Source organism: Andrena cerasifolii, chromosome 7, assembly GCF_050908995.1.
Source record: "Andrena cerasifolii isolate SP2316 chromosome 7, iyAndCera1_principal, whole genome shotgun sequence".
Lineage (NCBI taxonomy): Eukaryota > Metazoa > Arthropoda > Insecta > Hymenoptera > Andrenidae > Andrena > Andrena cerasifolii.
This window is the reverse complement of record NC_135124.1, coordinates 14,880,426-14,903,463: the sequence shown is the minus strand read 5'-3', so window position 1 is coordinate 14,903,463 and position 23,038 is coordinate 14,880,426. Positions and strand designations below refer to the sequence as shown.

At 47.7% G+C, this 23,038-nt stretch overlaps 2 protein-coding genes across 4 annotated transcripts in view; one reads left to right on the top strand and one right to left on the bottom strand.

Annotated features, from left to right (window-relative positions):
* LOC143371393 (uncharacterized) overlaps positions 1 to 6,393 on the bottom strand; it is a 111,339-nt gene extending 104,946 nt beyond the window's left edge. Inside the window, exon 1 of one of the 3 annotated variants that reach the window (XM_076816520.1) lies at positions 4,359 to 6,393. In XM_076816520.1, the coding sequence (XP_076672635.1) occupies positions 4,359 to 4,926 (568 nt within the window). In that variant the 5' untranslated portion in view covers positions 4,927 to 6,393. The remainder of the gene's footprint in view (positions 1 to 4,358) is intronic. The other 2 variants (XM_076816519.1, XM_076816521.1) reach the window with 2 other exon arrangements.
* An 878-nt stretch (positions 6,394 to 7,271) lies between these two features.
* Positions 7,272 to 23,038, top strand: part of LOC143371400 (uncharacterized) — a 149,173-nt gene continuing 133,406 nt past the window's right edge. Inside the window, exon 1 of the mRNA XM_076816538.1 lies at positions 7,272 to 7,656. The gene's annotated coding sequence lies outside the window, so the exon portion shown is untranslated. The remainder of the gene's footprint in view (positions 7,657 to 23,038) is intronic.

Here is a 23,038-nt window from a genome sequence, read left to right as displayed (position 1 = left end):
CACACGAAGCTCGAAGATCATTGAAGATCATCGGTCCGAGGCAGAAAAAAGAACGAGAATACCGAGAGCACCCTCACGAGTCGAGAGGGGGCCGTCTAATTTTCCGCACGCGAGTGATCCGACGGCGCGGCGCTCGGGAGACCTCCAATGATTCCGTTTCTTGCAAGATTTCGCTAACGAACCGACAAGTACCTACAGTTCCACCGCCCTTTCCTAATAATTACACCACTGAAGCAGCTGCATCCTTCCCGCAACACGAATTAAATTCGAGCACTCATATTCAAAGCGAAAGAACTCTGAAAAGCACCAACCAGATCCCGCTTCGAAGTTCCAGGTCGTTCGAAATGCAAATACCGATAGAGGGTTAAAGTACAAATATCAGACAATCGGTAATTAAATCGTTAAAGGGCACAAGAACTTCCAGCGACATGATTTACGTGGCGCTGAACATTATCATAATTAATTACACGCGGCTGAAGCAGCCGGGCGTATAATTAGCAGAAATGGTAAAATTACCGATCGATCAATGGATCGTTATCTCATAACGAGCCCCACGCCGCTCGCTGTGCAGAAAGAGAGCGTCTATACGTGCTCGTCTCCTAGAAAAAAATTCAACTATCTTTTACTGACTCGTTGAAAAGAAAACCTGCGGTTGAAAACACGTCGCGGGAATCCTCGAAACAAAGGGCGCATAGGTAGGCCAGAAGGAATGCCTAGGGTTTAGATGAAACAAAGAAGGGAAGGCAGACACGTACGGGACAGCATCGCGGACGAAATCAATATGGAGAGCGTATCCAGAGGAAAATTATTGTTATTGAGGCGTCCAGCGTGAAACGTCATCTCCAGCTCCGGCACGTCTAGGCTCGTGGTTTGCTGACGCGCGATAGAGATTGCTCGGGCATAGAATCTAATTATGTGATAAACATTGTTGCGCGGTACACCTGCTCGTAAATAACATAGAATCAAACGCGTATCACGTTACACCGTAATACACCGAGAGGCCCTCGGGAGAGAACAGGTCCCCGGGCCCCCGGCTGAACCGCAATCGGCTATCTCCGATATAAGGTACTCGGCCCTGCGCGTGTTCCTTGCCAGGATTAATTATATTCTCCCATATTGAACGTGCATTAGCACGACGAAAAGAAGGAGGCTCGCCACGAAGTAATTATACTCCGCTCGCCGCGGAGCAATCCGGGTAACGTGACAACGAACGGCTGCGGGCCGTGCGTGCTCTCCTCCACTCCTCTCGTGGCTTTTGCTCTTCCAAAAAATTACGAGAAAAGGACAAAGAGAGCCGGAGAAACGGAGCGAATAGGAGCGCGAGGACGTTGGACGGTGCCGGCGTGAAAGAGGGAAGAGCCGCGCGTTTCGAAGATAACAACGTGACAGGTAAATAAAAACCGCGACGCGGCGCGGAGCGGCGACGGGCGGGCAGGGGATCATTGCTTGGAACTTTATAAACGAAGTCGGGCATTATGACGTTATATAAGGCGGGCATTATCTGGAGCACTCTACGATTTCACTTCGAAAAATGGATTTTTCGTGGTATCGCGTTGCTCATCGAAAATAACCGCGCGATCACGCGCTTACGTGGAATATTTATTCAAACAAGCCTTAGAGCCTGAGACCTTATCGACAGATACGATATCGGGCAGCATTTTTCCCACCGCGGCCTGGCTGCGCGCAGTTTACTTGCCGCTGTGTACTCTTGAATATTAGTGCAATTACGACACGGTGCGCGTATATTTATGCACAATTAAAGGCCCTTCCCGTGTATCGAGGCGCACGGCCGACGCGGGGGCTATAATCGACCGCGGATTAATTGTAATATACTCGGGCTCTTATCGATAATGCGAAATCAGAGATAACCCTTTCGCTCGTCTGTTCTCGGATTCGCGATTATCGTATTTATTGGGCGGCGGTACATCGCTGGACACCTAGATCTTCGGTCCATTTCTTGTGCATTTGCCTTGGCAACGATGCTTCATAATTATTATTCTTTATCACGCTAGAGCGCATTACGCGCGAGCGAGAACTTATCGCGCTATTCCGCGGCCGTGTTTACATTGCATTTTATTGAAACTAATAAAGATCCGGCTGTTTAGAATCAGATAATGCCAGCGTATCGTTTTAATTACGATCATTCTTATTTTCGCGGTAAAGCGGCTCGCGACGCCCGGCGCATTACGCCGCGATAATAGACACGAAAGATAACTGGAGAACCATCGGCAGGTATAAATACAATAATATTTAGTTTTTTTTCGCGGGATAATCAGCGAATCGATATCGTCGGCAAACCAACGAGATACTCGGCCATTTTTCCGACTTCTTTCAGCGTTCGTTGCTTCATCGATTAACGGGAGGATTTAACTATTACGAGCTACAGCTAATGACTATGTGACCGTCCACGTGCTCAAGCTTCCAGGCACGCGCGATTAGTAGCGAAGAGAAAAATTCTGAAGCTTATCCAACGCATGATACCTATCGCTCCAGCATGAAACGCACCCCGCGATAATTAATTAACCTCAGCATAGATAACGTTGCATCTAAGTCGCGATATCGAGAGATAGTTGGTGCCACGATCTCACCGTTGATCCACTGAAATACAGACAGCATTAACCCGAGAAGTCCCTACCGAAATCCACTCGCAAGGATGACTCACGCCGCCAATAACGCGCAAATTAGTGACACACTTCGATCGGCTTAGACGTCTATGCGATAGGGGTCGATTTTTTAGATAAGTCAATGGAGAGCGGCGCTCAATTAACGGATAACCACTGTTCGTTTCCACTAAATAATGCCGTTATCGTTCGTAGTGCCGATAAGAATGGGACACGTTAGTTATTCGCCGGAAAATGGGTCCGTGACTCACGCAGCAACTTTTTCCAGATTAATTCCCCTTTGCGTGGCTACGATTTCCCCTCTCCTCCCCCCCCCTCCCCTCCCCTAGTCCAGACTAATTCCTTTCCCTCCCATGTACTAATTTCTCTGGCGCGCAGCCGCGAAACGAAACGTTACGCGAATTCATCCGACGAGGAATTCTCTTATCGCGAAGGGAATCGTGCACTGGATGGAGCGAGGAACGCGCAACGAAACGAACCGTCGTTCTAAAAGGGAATTCGCCTTCCCGTCGTAAAATGCCGCAATCGGCATGCGCTTTGCGTATGGAAACGCTGGCACGGTGGCGCAAACACGGTCGTTTCAGGTAAATCGAGGGCTGCATCTCGCTTTTACTCCGATAATGGGGAACGAATGCACAATACGGCCGTCCCCGGGGGCAACAAAGCCTTCACGAAGATCGCGCGGGGGTGTAGAACGTGCGAAGGGAGGCTGCATTGACAGCTGACGGATCGAACTCTCGCCAGCGTTTTTCCCCCCAAAATGCGCGCGGGATCGTTTCGTGTTTCGTGCCTCTCCCCCGAGCAAATAGCGCCTAGCGTGACGCACACGTTTGTTTGTTTTCGATTCTCTGGTTTCGCTGGAGAGCCAACTTTTTGGTAAACCGAAGGAGGTAGCTCGGAAACGGTTGTAAAATTGGGGTGGCTTAACCCTTGGCGGCTGCGAGCGGATACAGTTGTAGGAACTGCTGCGAGCAGTTACAGTTTTAAAAGCTTGCGGGGGAGGATAATATTCTGCTCCGAAACTGTTAGGAGTGTAAAGATTGAAAGTAGAGAGCAGACTAAAGAAGTAAATAGAACCTGAGTAGAGACTGCAGCGGGTGATAGAACTTATTGCAGGAAAACATATGGGCTCGTTAAACACAAGCCTGGAAACTAATACTTTTAAAGATAATTAATTTCTTTACGTGTATTCTTGTAATAAGTTTTAGTTTAGTGGCTGGTATCTCGAGAGCTATCTTTAGAGATATCAGAATCAGATAATTGCTAGAAAGTGGAGGAAAACAAGAAATTCATCAGGAAACTATCATTGCAACTTCACTTCCCTGAAAATATTACGATCAAGACACCAATTTACTAAAGCTTCCTAACTTCTTGCAACGACTTCTAGCAACCCCTGAGATTTCTAACCATTGTTTATTTACATTCTGCGTGGTATGCTCGACGTGCTAACGCTTCTAAATAGACATTCTCGAATCTAATAGCCATAACATACTCCTAAGGACAAGATAGCCAAGTTCCAACTAACACGCCGTGTGATTAACTGATTTCGCAAACGCATGCAAAATTGGCAACGTTAAATCAGAATTCCACCTGACTCCCTCTTAATCCGTATACGATTGTATAATAGATTACGTCATCCTAACTTATCATTGTTCGTGCTCGTCACGGTGATACGTGGCGGACCGCGAATGAATAACACCGACGATAAAAATAGAATTAGCATGTTGCCAGACTCACCGTTCTCGGCGCCTCGAAGGGGTCCGGAAGGGCTGCCGCCGGTGGATACACCCTCGTCCTCGCTGCTGATGCTGCTACCCTCGCTGGGGCTGTAACTCCTCCTGCTACCAGTCCCTCTGATCATCTTTTGTACAACGGAAGCACCATTGTTGTTATCGTGCATCCTACCGTGCAGCCTCTCGTGCATAGTCCTCATGCGCGAGTGCAGCCTCTGCTGCTGCAGCGAACCGACCGAAAAGTCCAGCGGCTGATCGATCTCCGACTGGATCTGCGACTGTCTCTGCCCGCATACCGAGCCGACAACCAAACTCTGGGTCTGGGCGACCTGTGCGATAGGCGACGCCTGCTGTTGCTCCTGATGGATGCTGCTAGGAGGACTCCACCACTGGTGCCCACCCTGGATGGACCTCCAGGCCTCTATGGTGTTGTTGTTCGTCGGGCTGGTCTGCTTCTGCTTCTGCTTCTGCTGCTGCTGCATCTGCTGTTGCGACTGTTGCTGCTGCTGGGCCATGGCAACCTCCACCAGGTTGTTGTTCTCCAGCAGATGCATGCTGGGGGTCTGCGTCATCGATGATGGCAACGCGAAAGGGGAGGCTCCCACCGAGGGTGGGCTAGACTCCTGACGCTGTCGATGGCTGGAGTGATGCTGCTGCTGTCGATGCACCTGCTGCTGCTGCTGATGATGATGATGTTGCTGCTGCTGCTGCTGCTGGGAATTGGACGGTACGAGAACCGGAGGCGGAATTTGCCGGACGGTCCGCGCGGCCTCGGCGACCCACCGGCGCACCGCCTCGCTGTCGAGGCCCGCCAGCCCTGCGGACTTTCCTTTCGACTGACCTCCGGGCGATGATAAACCCTTGTCGGGTATCAGGCCGGGCAGCGCGAGGACCCCGGTGCCCGCCACCGCGACCCTGGGTCCCGAGACGCCCCCGTAAGCAGCCAACGCCGCGAGATCCAACGTGGTCACCTGCTCGGTCCCCTTGTCGCACAAGCCTCGCTGTTCTCCGCCGTAGGATAACGAAAAGAATCCCCGCTCGGCTGCCAGGCAACGTCGAGCAACGTCGGATCACTCTCGTCGCGTTGCACTTTCGACTGCGCTGGGCGGTAATGGCGGTTGCGTCTAACCCTTCGGCATCGACGTGCCAGCTACGACCAAAGAGAAACGTCTTTACATGAGAACTGCTATCCTCCGGTATCACGGTATATTACGTACAACACTGCACTGACAACGCGCACAGATACGTTCCCCCGGCACCACGAGAATGGTCCACGGTTCTGTCTACCACCGGCCACCGGTCATCCAGTCACTCGACGCACGGATCGGCCGGGTCCGTCGAAGAATACTCCTCGTCGCGTACAGCTGTTCGACGGAGCAGTTCGACGGGCGTGCGGTTGCACAGTCGCTGGCTTCTTCCCCCGTGGAATTCGCCTGACATCGGGCAGGGATAGCTGGACGCGAGCTGTCAGTCACTCCCGCGCTTTTCCCTCAGAACCGAACGCTACGCGAACCCCGCGAAAATTTGAAGATCCTTTCAGCGGCCCTCTCACCTGTCAACGACGCGTCAGGCGCAGCGTCATCCATCGGCGAACTCGCGAACAGTCCCCGTAATCCCTTCCACGGTCCGCGCAGTGTGCATGCCCGGTAATGTGTCTGCGTTAATATCCGTCGACTCCCATTGGGAATGGTCACGAGGGTCACTCACTGCCGATGCTCGCGATTATCACCGGAGTAACCACCGAGCGACGCGCGCGGTACCGCTTCGTTTCGTCATGGGGCTCGCGTGGTGCGTCAGCGTTGCCAGTCCACCGAAATCGAGCTGGCCGAGTAGGGAGAACGTGTCGTATCGTGTCGTGTCGTATTATCGCTGGCGCACGAGCATCCGCGACGAGCTACGACGGTGGCAGCTCACGGCTGCGACGGCGGCGGCTGTTACGGCGGTCAGATGCTGTCGCGTGCATGTGTGCAGCTACACTAGAGGGCCCACGTACGCCCGGTCGGCCGCCTACCGGCCACGGGGAACGCGGACGCGTACGCGGATCGTGGAACACCAAGTGGGGGAGTCGCTCCAAGGAACGACAGAGACGATCGGATACGTTCCACGGTCGGGAGTGCAGCAAGTGCGACGAGGACGGCAACCGTAGAACGGAGAGCGGCGGACGAGCGCCTGGACGCTTATCCTGGTGGGGAAACGACCGGCGTCGGTGGGGAACCAAGCCTCCAATCGCGAAGGAACGCGGATCACGCGGGACTCCGCCCGGCGAGGAAAGGCGAGTTCTCTGGTCGCGGGCGCGAGCGCGCCTTTTTACCTCGCGTGTACCGGCTACTAACCCGCTGCAACGATACCACAGCACAGAGGGAGAGGAGGTGAGTTTGCATTTGCATATGCGAGAAAACCGGCCAATCGGCGGGCCCCGTTGCCTCCTCTATCCATATATCGTACGTCGTGCCCGGTGATCACGGCGAGCAACAAAATCACGATGACCAGATGTCGGTATATCCGATATTTCGAAACTACTCTTTACGAACGACACTGGCATCGATAATGCAAACGCACCTCGGGTGTGAAGCGCCACTTTCCTAGGACTTACATGCAAACGAGCAGCGCCACTGCACGCGAATTAATACGAACGTTCTCCAGAGTGGGCGCTTCGGTCGTAAGTGCACTAGAACGTCATGTAGATTTTCAATCTTGTGAAACGATTTCGGTTTTAAGACATCTATTTCCCATCGGTAATTTCGTCGGAAAGTCGCTTGGAATTGATGATTTACCAGTCACGGACGTACATCTGTCGTTTGGGAAATACATTTTGTGTATTATAGATTATAGGTGCTTTTCTTTGGGTGTTTGGGGGGAGGGGGCGCTCCACTGCGATCGCATCTTCCCGCCTAATTGTTCTCTGATCGTGGTTACATTAGTGAGGCTGAATTTCGCGTACGTTGATGGAAATGGTTGAAATAGAGTGTTTTATACCTTTTGAAACGTGTCTCGATTAGCATAGCGTGTGTAGTAACAGTGTTGGAAAACAGTAGTGAGATATTTGACAGAAATTAGTGTGCAAGGAAACTATGAGACTCTCGCCGGGCCACCTAACCTGTTCAATCATGAACGGTCGGCCGTCGGTACCTAGTTGGACTTTTCTCGTTACGCATTGGATTTACGGTGTTTGGAAATCATGGATGGAAGATACGAGCCATTCGATCCCGACCCTGCGCATCGATACACTCTTGGTGTACCTTAAAGATCGAGATACCTGCCTGATGCTTTGCACGGTCCGATGAACCTCCGGCGAACAGCAGGTGGGTACTTTTGCAGGTTAATACCGCTCGGTTGAATGATCTCTCGAACAATGGGTCCGTTGTCAATGCGATCCGCTCGCATTGGCAATTTCATTCAAACTTAATCAATGACGGGGAATGATTTGGGCTGTTTCTAAACATATCGCGGACAACCTTTAACGGTTTCGTAACGACTCGATAACGAACAGTCGGAGGCGGACATGTTTGACGAATACAATGATTATACTGTAAGTAGAATAGAGTTACGGTGTTTTCGAAAAGAAGCGATAGTGGTATATACCTATATCATCGCGATAAGCTATTCCTATGTAGGCACACATACGGGAACACCGTTTTCAAGCCTTCGTTCGACGATCACTGTAGTTATCACCGAGTGGGAGAGGAATGTCTAGGAATCCATCTCGGACGCCATTGTTGCTGCTATCACGAGCTCATGAAACGTAAAAATATTCCCCAAGCCCCGAGCCAGGACGCCATTCGTTCGAAGGCACGTTCGTCTCACCTATCATATTTCCATACACACGTACATATACACCCCCGGGCCACCACTCCCAGCATTTGAATGCGGCATGCGCAGTAGCGATGCAAAAAAATGAGCCGCTTTAAACTGGGCCTTTATTGGTCGTAGCAGCCGTGCAGTATCCCCGCCCGCGCATTCACCCTCGCGTACACAAGCATCCCTGCCCGTTCTTCCTCTTTTTATCGCGCTATCATATTTCCATACAGCCACCACCACCCTTCGCCGCCGTCCCCCACCATCGCCACTCGATACTCGGCTCAAGCCAGATTTGAATCCGGCATGCGCAGTTCCGCGCGCAAAAAGGGTGCTTTAAAGAGGTTCTTATTGGCCATGGGAACGCCACCCCCCCACTCCTTATCGCGTGTACCGGCTACCTAACCTTGCGAACAGGGCACCCTTCCTCTTATCGCGTGCCCTCCCCTCACCCGAGACGCCTTACCGTCTTCCTCGTGCTCGTTCCTATTTTTTCGCGCGTTTCACTCCCTCTTCAGCCTCCTCCGTGAGCAACCCCACCAGGCGTCGCGCGACTCCCACAACTGGAAACGCGAGCATCCCCCTCGTCTGTTTCCCTACCACCCTCGCTCGCATACACCGGCGTGCGACGAGGATGAATAGCGGCCGGGGGATGAAGACGAAAGCAGGAGGGAACGGGGACGGAGCAGAGAGCGAGCCGGTATTGATTTTAATGACGCCCCTACCGACGCGAATTCACGAAAGAGGCGCGAATAATATCTACGCGCTCTGATTCCGGGAGTCGGGCTCCAGCGAGGGTTTATGGCCACGCGTGGGCATTCCGCGGATTCTTAGCCCACGGTGCTGAATATTTCTTCCTGCTTTTCTTCGTCGTTTCTATCGAGATGGTCGATAACGCGTCAGACCCTCAACGTGTCGGTTAACTTTCCGGTACCCGTGCGTGTGCACGGAGGTCAGTTTTTGGCTGAAAAAAAAACCGTTTTATCGTGATCTATTCTACCCAGCATCCCTATGTATTCTTCCAGCGGACATTTTTGCATAATGCTACGTAACTTGTCAGGTTCAAATTCAGTTTGGAAGTGTCTCTGATTAAATGAAAACGAAAGTATGCCGCCTCCGATTGCATTGATTTTTGGATACGTTTTAGAGGACCGATAAATAAAGAAAATGGTGTCTTTCTATTTTGGCCTGTTTGCATGTTTATGGGGTGAAACCACCCCTTAAATTTCATAAGAATTTAATCATCTTTCTTAAGATTTTTTTCAGGAATAATTTGCAGTTTTCATAGAAAAAATTTATTAACTACCTTTAGTACACTGTCTTAAGAGACTATACAAAAAAATAGAAAAACATCCATAAATTTGAATATATTAATTAATCTTCTAGACCCCCCACGCGAGCTGATCGAAGGTGTAACTATGGACCAGCAAGTCCGAAATCAAATTTCATTTTTTTTTTATAAACTATATGAGTGTAGTTCTCGTTGTACGTACGGATTCTTTGATTGAGAGCAAATTTTTTTAAATACATTCCAAAAACTGTCCATCTTATTCGCGGATTTTAGAAACTTTTCTTCTAAAGCGTACCATTTTTACAGAAATAATTTATTTAAGAAATCGGCACGTACAACGGAAACTACACTCATATAGTTTATAAAAAAAAAATCAAATTTGATTTCGGACCTGCTGTTCCATAGTTACACCCTCGAACAGCTCGCGTGGGGAGGCGTAGAAGATTAATTAATATATTATAATTTATGGATGTTTTCCTATTTATTTTTTTTTGTATAGTCTCTTAAGGCAACGTACTAAAAGTAGGTAATAAAATTTTTCTATGAAACTGTAGATTATCCCTGAAAAAAATTCTTAAAAATGGCTTACTTTTCCGGCCGTCACAGCGGTGTTTCCCCTTAATAATACGTCACCGTGCACTCAGTGCACGACGCAAGTGCTCGCGAGACGGAAATAGATGCGAGTACCGAAAGGTGAATAGAGACGTTTATTTTATTCGTGGCCCAGGATAGGGGACTTCTTCTCCCATAGACACAGGTACCTATTTACATACCTCATCCTACCTACAGGTGCATAAAGGGTTGGTAAAAAAATGTCTGCTCGTATTTATGTACGACACGCGTGCCAGAGGGTAAAGGCACTTGCCGAAAATCGAGAGGCTCGAGTGGCATTACGGGAAGGGGTGATCGAACACCGTATAACCCGACGCAAACGCCCTAATCTGAATAAAGCGAACCCTTTCACCGGGGCGCGGGACCCCTCCGTTTTTTATTCATCGCGTGCAGGTATTTGCATGACCCGACTTTCGATCGCAGGTGCCTCCCAGCTCCCCTCCCTCCTCTCTTCGCGTTGAATGAAAGGAACCTTGTGAGCTAAAGGGGTAGCCGTGTGTATGGAAATGGGTGGCGGATGGCTGCGTGATGGCGTGCCATTTGCTCTCGAGGGCCGGTGATAGATCCTTAACGCGGCTTCGTCATATGTTGATTCAGTAAAAAGCCGCACCTGAGTGTGAACCCGTCGGTTACAGGTGAAATCATTTCTGCGCCGTTTAATCCCTCCCCTCGCGTGCTGCGTGGCCGATAATTTGCGCTCGTAAAATTATGCCCCGCGTCTTTGTATTTTAAACATCGCTCGCCTCGAAGAAATATATCCTCGCGGACGTTCCGAGGAAATTTTAGCGTTTATCGAGACCTGCCTATTGACCCATTTAACCGATTAAATCGCATCTTCTGCCGTGCCTCGCCCTGCTTTCCGCCGTCTCTGCTCGGTGTCGCTTTCAAGAGCACGGCCCCGCTTCGACACCCGGTATAGAACTGGCGGAGTCTGTGTCTCCTGACCCCATGACCCTTTCACAAACCCGACGACCTGTCCATACCCTGTACACGTGAATTGCAGGCTACCATTCGGCCACCTGCGGCTTCTAACATCTCAAGCAGCGTCGGTAGTGACCGACCGAAACGCCTCTCTTTGCACGCGTGAACACACTCCTTGACAAAGGTGCATTATCCCTCGCCCTCGGCTTTCCTCAAAACCTGTTTGCAAACGCGCCGTGCGCGACCCTGTTGTCGCCCCCCGCGCGACAAGTCACAACATCATCAAAATCGACCAGAATGAAATAATCTCGCCACGCTAATGGCTTTCCATCCGACTAGCCACTTTGATGTTTCATTAGCCCTGTACTTTCCTTACTATACCTACAGTAGCCGCATTAATAGCCGGACACAGTGGTACTTGGAAATATATTGTTGTGTATCTGTAGTAATTCTGGAAATAACGGATTCGTTGTTTTTTATGATATAGTACACTTATTCTGGTTGCTAATAACGTAAGATATTAATTTATACAGTTTTTTTGTTAATCAATGGTAAACGAAATAATTCTGACGTCGCAAAAATATTCGGACACTCTGCAAACCATAATGCTTTTATGAAAAATATACTTATACTTTAAGAAAATTACATCAATTTTAATATTTTGTTGGAATGCCCTTTTGTTTAAGTGCATGGTTTAAACGTTTGGGCATATTAGAAATAATTTTATTTAAGTATTTTAACGGAATACGTGAGCATTCTTCCGTTAATCGTGATTTTAATTCGTCTTTCGACTTTATGGGTGTTATTCTGATTCGACGATTTAAGTAATCCTATAAATTTGTAATCGGATTTAAGTCTGGTGACTGTGGAGGTGGGTGCAATACCTTTGGGCAATTATACAGTAAATATTCTTGAACTATACGTGATTTGTGTTTGCGGTCATTATCCTGATAAAATTTAAAACTGTTACGAATGTTCATATTAATAGCACTTTTATGTAAGGTTTGTTTTAGAGTATTTAAATATTTATTTTTATCTACAATTCCATCAATGAAAACTAATTCGCCCATTCCAGCAGCCGAAATATAACCCCAAACCATCACACTTCCTCCACGTTTCTTCTTTAGAAATGTATTCTTTGGCGAAGAGTAATCTTTTCTTTCGATTCACATCGTTAATGTATGGCTTCTTTCGGGAAACTCTACCGTTGTATCCACTTTCATTTAGCATTCGACGAACTGTGTCACAATGAACTTTCTTTCTAGTCTCTTCAAACAATTCTGCCGCCAACCTTGGTGCACTTCATTATTTAATTAGGATCTTTATTCACTTTTCTAATAATTTTACGTTTGTCACGAATACGTGCGGTATGAATGAACGCTGAATTGAAACTAAGTCTACAAGGTAGTGCTTACATCTTGTGTATATAAACATTGCCACCGTGCAACCTAACTGGCTTAACAGGACGACCAAACTGCAAAGCATACGTGATGTCCGAATATTTTTGCGACGTCAAAATTAGGCATTATGTCGTTTATCATCGATTAACAAGAAGGTGTATAAATTAAATAAAAAAAATCTTGCGTTATTAGCAACTAGAATAAGTCTACTAAATCATAAAAAAAATCAACGAATACATTACTTCCAAAATTACTACAGATACACAGCAGTATATTTCTAAGTACCACTGTCTCCGAATATTAATGCGGCTCACTGTAAGTACTTCTGAAACATTCCCCGTGGCGCTCACTTTATACTTGCCTCGACATTCTTCGCAATTAAGTCGCAGAAGAATTATGAATCCCCATATTCGGCGAGCAACGTGCCCCTCTGATCTTCGATAGTGCGCCATCAGGTCTCTGACCTATATTTCCTAACTGTACCACTCGTTAATCGATTCCACGATGCGAGGGAAACGTTTTTTCCACGACGCTCCGGAAGGAGCTGCACAATGGTGAAATTCGAACGATACAGAACCCGGCGATTCAAGTGGACCTTCTTCGTCCGAGGCAGTTACCGTTACGGCAATTGCGATTTTCGAAAAAGGGGAAAAAAAAATAGAATGAAACGACACACGAGACTCTTCGCGCGCACCCTGCCAGAATCGCTTCACCCCCCGAGGAGGAGGTTTTTTTCGTGCTCCTCGGTGGACCGCCACCCTCCGGGAATAATAAAGACGTCCCATTAAGCGCGAAATTAGAGGTTTTGATTCTATGGGGCATGGCGTGTATGCAGGAGGAAAGCAGTTTATTTCTGCCCGGGAACGTTTTAACCACCGCTCGTCGATACTCGTCGGCGGTCTCTGGGGGGCCAGGTGCGCCAAAACATTATTTTCCTCCGATGATTTGTTGGAACGTGGAAACTGGGCCAACCGCGATGGGGTACTCGAGCAACTTGTAAATCAAAGCTTTTTTTAACTGGCTCGAGTGCTGTGCGCGCAGGATGCAGGTATAATATAAAAAAAATTACATCGTCCAAGTGCTCTTCCCTGGTAAGCGTGTAAATTTGTTTCCCTTTGTGCTCACCTCGTCCACTTGGCATCGAGTACGCAGCATTTATGCCCCTTTGTTTACTTCCTCACCGATCCTAGACCAATTTCGCAGCCCCCCTCCGCGAGACCAAATTTTTTTCACCGGATCCACAGTATTCTCTCCCCCTTCGGCTTCTTCTCCTTTTCCCTTTATTTTGAATTTCTCACCCACTTGCGGAAACTCGAGACGCGCTCGCCCGGCGATTGAGTTCCCCTCCCTACACTTTTTCGCGCGGAAAACTTCTTAAGAGCCGAGGTGAACTTTACTGGCTTGCTATTCTCGCCGAAAGAGAGGATCCCTTTTTCTCTGTCCCTCATCTTCCACTGCCCTCTCTAATTCAGGTCGAACGGTTCGCAGCGGCGGGTCGTAACGTTCGACGGAACGGTAATTCGACAAAAAACAGGGAGGAGAGGAGAAAAAAAAAATTAAACAAAGTGAATATAACGTTGAGGCCATGGGGCATTTTACAGTTTTCCCGGCCCGTTCCACTATTTACTGTACCTTCATTTACGGTCGCACCGAAATTCTCGCCCTCCCCCGTCCGAACCGCCCCAGGTAGCGCGGTATCGATCGGACGCGTATCACTTATTAGTCCACTAATTGCTTTACAACCCGATGCCCCAAGGGAGCCTTGCAGGAAACGCGAATTTTTTTTACACCTCTTTACGACGCCTATATATTTCTTCTCTGGAACGGTCCTATGGCGATTACAGCGCGCCTTTTTAGCAGAGAAGTTTCTTCCTTCGGCAGTGCTATGCCCGTACCCTTGGCACCTTTATAAAATCATCGTGGTCTATTGTAGCCGGGATGGAAAAAAGTATCCTCGTAATATACCTACAAAGATCCAGGAAATCCTCCAAGAACTGTGCCCTCCGAGCGCCAAGAAGCTACGGGAAATATTCATTGGACAATTAGGGTAAATTAGTTACGCAAATCCTTGGAAGGTAGGCCTCCGCTTTGAAGGGACCCGCCTCTCGTAGGTCAGGAACAGAATTTCCGTGGAGTCACTACGAGTAGCCGGGCTTGAGGCTTCGACCAGGGAGAAGTTCCGACGGGGCGGTTTTTCGAAAAGCGATTAATTCGAGGAGCGTGAAATCGAAAGGTCAATTTCGAGACACCCAGGTATTCCCGTGCACGAACAAATATATCTCGCAGCGGATTTTCGGCCCGCGGGGATAATAATGAGGTTTCGGTTTTTTGGGGGAAGGTGTGTACGCGCGCCGTGGATCAAAGGAAGCCGACCCGTTGCCTCCCCTATCGCCTTTCGCAATTTCAAGGCCTTTTTCGGACACCTCCGGCCGACTTCCATTTTCCGGACGGTTCTTTTCTCATACCACCACAGGCCACCCTTCCTGGACCGATGGAAGCGTTCCTCTTTGCGCGCGGGGGACGATAAACAAAGTCGTTCCCCCGATTGCAGAACCGCGCGTTCTGATCTGCTTTATCGGTCTCTCGCTTCGGAATAAGTCGCTCGAATATCCTCGTTCCTCGAGAATCGTGTTTCACCCCCGCTCTCCATTAATTTCAGAGGAGTTCTCGTTTGGTGTAAGCGAAGACAATTTGTTTTATGTACAGACACGTGCAAATAGATAAATCATATGCGGTGCTATGTTACTGGCACACGTTCTGCATCAGTGGAAGGCAGCTCGGTTTCGCGGAAGTTTTGAATTAAAAGAAACGGAACTCTCAATTCCCGGCCGTGCACTGGCGCGATATCGTGGCACGCGTGACAGAGCGCGGGCAAGCTCGGTAATTTTCCTGGCGTTACGCATGTGGGGATCGTAACGTGTGATTATAAAATAAGCGGTTCCTTTTGTGGTAATTAGCGGATCAAGGTCGGCCACCAATGAATTCGGAAGAATTGCGTCGTGGCTTTGCCTTCAAGAGTCTAGAATCTGTAACGAATATTCGAATAATCTAAGTATTCGAATACTCGAATATTGGAATACCAGAAAATTCGAATAATTTCTTCGAACATTCGAATGTTCGAATACCAGTGAATTCGAATAATTTCTTCTAATATTCGGAGTGATCAAAGACTGATCCTAAAATAGCCTCTTTTTGGTCCCACGATTTTGGAACTGAATTTTATGCGAAACGATATCTTATGATGAGACATCAATCACACGAAATTTTCAAGTTGAGGTGACAATTAGTTTCTGAAATATGGGAGGAAAACTTACATTTTCAAAATTCACATTGACCGATTCAATATAGCGAATCGTATATAAAAAATATTCCAATTTTCATAAAACTTTGGTCTAATATTGGTAACGTAAAAAATTAGAAAATGAATTTTCGAAACTAAAGTAATATTTGTGGTTTTAACAATAATTAATTTCAATTTTGTGGAAGCTGTGTATTCTGGTTGATAGATAATAGGGTAAGTCAGGTCATACGGGAGAGGTGGGCAATGACACTTCTTTTCATTTGTAAAATTTGTATATTAAATAATAATTTTTCGTTTATTGATATTAACGAATATGTAGACAAAGGATTTTGTTCTACATCATTTTCGTTGCTTTATTTCAAATGCGTTGGCTGTAGGAAGTTCCAAACGAAACAATGACCATCTCCCCCGGACTTACCCTACATGTTTAGGGGAGACCGGGACAAAGTGACGCGAAAAAAGTTTGAAGTCGAATAAAAATTTTCCCTTTCAATAAAAATGTGTGGAAATATATTTATAATATAATTTGAGCATTACTATTGATGAATGACGAATAACAATACTTAAAGTAAACTTAAAGTATATTAAAATTCGACTTGAAAAGAAAATGCCAAAACGACCATTTTACCCCGTATATGAGGTAAAGTGAACTGAAATAAAAGACGAGTTTTAATTAAAGATATAGGTAATTATTAACCCCTTACGCTTTTAATGACGTGTGTAGTACGTCAGTTTCTGTTTTTTTTAACCTTGGTTGTCAAAATCTGTGGCAGATTTTTCATTTTTTTGAGGTTAGATTCTGTTCCCTCACGCCGCGTGGTTTCCCAGCTAGCTGATAGGTTAAGTTATTGCGCACATCACTCGCGCATCTCTTCTTTGCAGCTCAGTTTACCCCGGTCACTTTGCCCCGAATGTGCACTCAGTGGAAAACTAATTATTTAATACTGTTAGGATTAATGTTTTCTCAAACGCGTGTGCATGTATGTTTATAAGCTTGTTATAAACACGCAGACAAAATTTGGAGTTAAAATAACACAATTAAGACTCATTTATCGAAGAAGCTAAATTGAAAAGAAAACCAATTGGAAGTCTCTAAAACTTCATTTTTAATTTTTTCAAAATATGAATCTGAACATGCAATATTTCTTCACAATTTATCGTGAAATCCTTTTCATATTGGCCTTTACCATAATTGTTTGTTTTTCAAAAGAGAAATTTAGAACTTTATTCATCTTTGGTAGCTCTATCCTAGACTTCTCGCATCACTCGTTTCAGATAACTTCATATTGCGAAAAAATTCTTTTTTCACACGAAAATTTGTGCCTTTCCCAATACTCTTAATTAAGGTACTGCCACTCCTCGCGAGCACCGCGTGGTGTTATTCTTCTACTATCGCACTGCTTCGGTACGGAATTCTTTAATTCCTTCGGTGACTACACTTCTGAAAGTCCCACGATAGTTTACCAAAGTTTCTTAGAAGACGAATGATAACGGCATCGAATGATGCAGCCCTCGCTTGACTCCGTGCAGTCCTAGAGATTGGCGAAGAAAAAGTAGGCGCATTCTTAGCATTCGCGATATTTCGCGGACGCGAGCACACAGTGACCTCCGGCTCGTTGACGTTGCATCTCGCGATTTGTCAATTGTCTAATGCTTCCCCCCTCCCATGGAATTCCATCCACGGTCTCCTTGCAGCGGCCGCTGCTTTTTCCCCCGGCCCTTTTATGCCACGGAATATTCACCGGATTAAGGTAATTGCTCGTTCGCAGTGGCGCGCACGACTAAGCGCCGGCTCTTGGCACGCTCGCGTGGGCGCGTACGCGCGTTCATACACGCGTGCACTGCGCGTACGTGCAGGCGTGAGACTCGATCGACGTTAATGCCGGCTTATGTAACTCTGTTTGGCCGTGCGCTGGACGATGGAAGCAGACCGGAGTCGTCCAACTTGCGGGCATTATGCAGAAATTGATTCGTGCGACTTGCAACTTCCCCGAATTTCATTAATGATTAGGAACTTCGCAGTCAAAGTCGTGGACACCGTGGAAATATCGAGCGCGCATCTTTCTTCCGCGGAGGACCTTCTGTGGCGTATGGAAACGCGAGAACTGAACCCGCGGACACGTAACGCAGCTGTAATTGCTTAAAGAGGGACCTTGACTCTCGAATCGTTGTGGCAGTGACACAAGATACACGAAGATGAAGGAAACTGAGGAAAGGGGAAGAGGAGGAACTTGTCCCTTGATCGATGGAGGATCGCCTTGAAGCGCGTTCCGTCAGGCTGAGATGGCGAAATCGAAGACCACGTTGCGCGTAACGCCGGTATTTGGTGGCAGGATATACTGTTTCGTAGGTGGTAATAGGGGCAAGGCAAAGGCAGAGTAGCGCCAGCAGTGGTAGCGGCTCGTGGGGTCGAGGTCTAAGCCGGCGGTGTTGGGTTTCACAGCGATATCAAGCGTAATATAGCACGCGCCTCAATTCAATCCAGCTGCCAGCCACTGTCACACTTAACCGGTTGGACTTTAACGACCGGAAGGATTAATTCCTATCCCCAAATTTGTTTGTCGAAACACGCCGGCTGGGAATCAGGTGTCTCGCGATCAGCTGGTCACCGATGCAAACGAAATCGGCAGAAACGAGTCCACGGGGTCCCATATCTCTGGAGCATCGATCGATTAAGTTCTTGGACAGGCCCACCGTTCCCTGCACTTCAAAATTGTCGATGAAAACGGTGACGGTGTAAGAAAGGCCAGTAGAATTATCAAACATAAAGGATCCTGCCCATCGAAGAATCATTGAATTCAGCAGCGAGTGGCCTGCGCTGGAAGCCCAAACGCGCATTTACCTCTTTACTAACAAAGTAGAGGTAATTAAACGGGCAACCCCGCGCGGTTCTTGTTCGTCATGGTAACAAGGTTCGTGGAAGAGATGCTAATTGTAAGTGGCCAGAAAGAAGAAGAGGAGGAGGCAGAAGTGATCCCTGCCGCGGAGCCCGTTGCGTGCATACGCGAGAAGGAAAGAAGCAGCTGGAGGGAGGAAGATAGGATGATGGCGAAGAAGGGAGGGAAGATTCGTTGTTGTCGGTTGGAGGCACGATAATACGAGCCGACCGCGGTGGAATCGCATGGTAGCGTTACGCAGTTGCGTCGCGTGAGCGTGTACGCACTAGTGGGCGGTAAACATCAAAGACACGTTGGCTAGTTGAGCCACTTAACGTCCTCGAGTTTTCACATTAGCGAGGCAAAAGACTCGGGCAGAGGAAAGGAAGACGAGGGGGTGTCTCGGAGGGACTGCGATATGTTCGCGAAAGTTTGTATGATAATAGGATGCGTGGCCGTTAGCCAACTGCCATGGGAAAAGGGTCGAAGGGTGAAGGTTGCATTCCATGAACTGCCAACGGTGCCATCGACTCCTTTAATTTCCTTTAATGCGCTTACTAGTGTGGCTCTTATTTACTATTGGTGAATTGTTTTTGAAGATTTTCTTTGCAGCAGCCCCCCAGAATAGTTCCAAATAATAAAACAGAAATCTGTGTAAAGTTTGAGCCCGATCGGATAATAGGAAAATGTGCCCCTGAGCACTTAAACATTTAAATAATTATTTAATAGCTCACAAAGTCGATTTTATATAATATCCTCCAAGTTATTGATTACCTACATCAAAGATGTGTCAAACAAAAGTTGCAGATCCAGACAACGACCATCTTTTATGTTCTATTACTTTTTCTCGTGCGACAAACGGTTTTTGTAAGAAGTCAGAAGAACTAAAAAAAAAACATTGTTATTCTTCAAATTTTGAAGGTTTAAATCCTTCTCGAATACTTTTTATTTATGAAGACGAAGAAAAAATTTTTAATTTTTATTTTCGAGGAATATTTCTTAAACATTTAAGGCGGAGCATATATCGAGATATGCCAAACAGATACAAAAAATTACGTCATGAATGTTTCCTGAAAATTAGAGACCGAAATTCACAAAACTATCGAAGATATAGACATCAGAAGTGAGGTATTCAAAGTATTTTATAAAATCGAGTTTGTGAGCTGTTAAATAATTATTTCAATGTTCACGGGCCCAGGGGTACCTTTTCCCGTTATCCGATCGGGCTCAAACTTTACACAGATTTTTGTTTTATTATTTGGAACTATTCTGGGGGGGAGTGCCGCGAAGAAAATTAAAAAATCGAAAATAAGAGCCACCTTAATGCTCAGGCGGAATACGGATAGCTTCTTCTGCCCCAATCTCTTTCGAATTTACATCCGTAGGTATCTTATATCTAAATAGTAGCTGGATTTTTCGATTAGCGTCTCGTACTGTCTGGAGCACAAATATGAAACGAGTCGATACCCGTTGCTCAAGATTTCCATGGGATCCGCGATGAAAAGGAACGTAGCGTTACGGACAAGCCGCTGAGCGTTGCGTGTCGCGCACGCATTAACAGCGAAATATAAACCGTCGTCGAGACTCGAGATACGACCGATTCTCCACGATCCGAGTGAAATAGGAATTGGATTCTTTTCAGACACGCCCGGGGGTGTTGCATTCGCTTTGAAAATGTTTATTGCCGCGCGATGCAAACTGGAAGGTCTAGAAAAAACGCGGCCATTCGTCGGTCTTTACGATAGACATTAATGAAACGATAACTGGCGCGGATTTTTTGCGACAAAGTATATCGACTCGGAAAGAATACCATGGGGCTATTTGGGGCAATGACTTATACCGGAATCAACGAACCTTGGCGCGCAGTATGCACACGTAAACACAGCTGAAAAAAAAAACGACGAAGCGTAATAAATCAAAGGGGGTTAAATACCCCGTGAAAGAAGAATGATAGTTCGCGCCCTTGATCTTCCCCTTCGGAAGATCATCGAATGCAAACGAATCGCGATCTCTCCCAACGATTCGTCACGGATCCTTGACCAGCGCTTATGCAAATATCGATCCTCGCCCCATCGAGCTGGCAAAAAACAGTTCGGGCCGTTTAAGCACCGAGCACAAAGCGTCAGCACAGGAGAAACAATTTTTTCCCCTATTTCATCCCCTATCCTTCCTCCTTTTTCTCTTTACCGTACTCCCATCTCTCTTCTATCAGTCGGAGCTGACAGTTGGTCGGTCGCATTTGGCTCGTAATTTCCAAAAAGTCGAGTAAAACAGAGCCACGCTGACCGTTCGATTCCACAGTCTCTGGGAATTACACGGGGCAGGATCGTCTCTCATCCGTTCTTTTAACAGCGAGTCCCAAAGTCAGCTGGGTGTGAAATCACGCGTCGAAGCAGCAGCTACCACCTGGGGGATCGAGGAAGTGGTGCACGGAGGAAAAATCCACTCGGTGGGTGTAACGCACGGGAACGACAGCGTTCTCGCGGTTCTATGAATGGCAAATCAGGGGGGCAGCGCATCGACCATCCCTTTTCCTCGTGCACCTATCGAGCCCACGGCATCTGAATACAATGAGCTGGCCCGGGGCATAATGCGCTCCTTAATGGCATTGCGACTCCTCGCGACCTCTGCGCGAGCAGAAGCCCCTTTGAGCGACCGGCTGCCGCGTATGTACAGCTCGCGATGAGCTCCGGCGCGGAGCTCCAGCGTCGTTTTATTAGATAATTAGCCGACGAGATGCGTGGGCGGGTCGCGCGGCACGCTTTGCGTAATGCATCCGAGCCGGTGGATCGATCAATTGGAGTTTTTGCGCCGCGTGGCCGAGGTGGTCGATGGCGTTAATGGGCTCTCGTTGAGGGAAACTCGCGTGAAAATGGTCAGGTTTTTCGGCCAACGTAGGTACGTCGATGTTCCCTGAAAATTTACTATCATTTAATCGCCATCCGTCGGTAATTTCGGGGACGACGCTAATGGGTGAATTACAGGAGATAGTTGTATCTCTATGTCCTCTGTTTCCATCAGCGTAAATTGACCTATTAATTTCTTTCGGGCAACGTTATCGTCTCCCCCTGCACTTTCGGCTATCGTTTCCATCGGTCGATCCTCTTTTTCCGATAACTTCTGTCGCCTGGGTATGATTAATACCCAAATTAGGAAAAAATTGCCGGGCGGCGGGTAAACTCTGTCGCAGAGGGTGGCGGGTGCGGTGCAGCCGTGTCCAGGCTGCTGGCCAGTGCCAGAGGGTGGCCAACTTTCGCCCATAAAGACTCGCCTGTCAATTCATCTTTCCTATATATATATATATATATTTCACGTCAAAATATTGCAATAAATCATCGGAACGGCGACGAATAGGAGAAGAGGGGATGAGGGATGGAAGGGGGAGCAGGAGGACGCGATTTCGCAGTGAGTTAAGGGGCTGATGGACGTGGGAGCGTTCTATCGCAAAGAGGAATATTAATCTCTACGTTGATAATACTTTGGAGAAAGTATTTCTGGTATTTACGCAGACTTCGGTAGTGAATAAACGAGAAAGTAAACTTCTTGATGAAGATTTATGGCTTCATCTGGTTCATCATCTGCGGTTAGATATTCGAGCAGTCGAAAGGTTTATGATTCGATTTCAAAGGATATTATAACCTCCAACATTCAGGTCCTCGATATTTACATTGCACGGGGAAGAAAACTCCTGTTGCTCCAATTTCGATGATTACGCGATCGAAGCTCCTTTCAACGCTCCCACTTTTCCCCTGCTCTGTGAAAACTCGAGACATATAATTATCGCCGCAGCAGCCTCCCCATGCTTCCTCTCCGCGGCAATTCCAAAGCGTTGAAACGCTTCCAACGTCCAATGCAATAACGCGCAAGGATATTTCCATTCACCGCGAGAAGCGATGGGAAACGAAATGGGAGATTCCAGCTGTGAGAAAGTTGAAAGTGTGGAGAGGACTCGGGGGACAGCGCCGGGAGACAACGTTCCCTCCGCGCTGAGAGAAAAACTCGCGGAACGAGGATGGTATTGAGAAGAGAGGGCGGTGGGGGTCGTTGATGGAGAAAAGACGAGGCGGTAAAGAGAGGAGGACGGGGCAGGGGGGCTATTAGCTGGCAGATTAGCAGTTAAAATTGAAATTTGCACGGACAGTTCGATGCGCGGCGGCAACGTCTGTGAAGGGGCCGAAAGTGCTCCTCGACCGAAGATTGGAGAAACGAATCTGCCACGCATCGAGTTCGACTCGAGCCACTCGGCTCCTCGTCCTTCTCGCCCTCCTCGCCTCTTGCCGTCGTCCACCTTCTTCTACGCTCGCTTCTCAGGTATGAAATGAGCTATGGTTACGAGGGCCCCATATACCACGCGGCAACGATCAGGGGTATTCATTTGCCGTGGTATTCACAATGAGATGCGATTGTCTTCTCGCCTCTCGGTTTGCATTCGGTGGTCGCATTAACCGACTCCCCGTGAACGCGGCGCGGCGGGGCGGGTGGGGATTG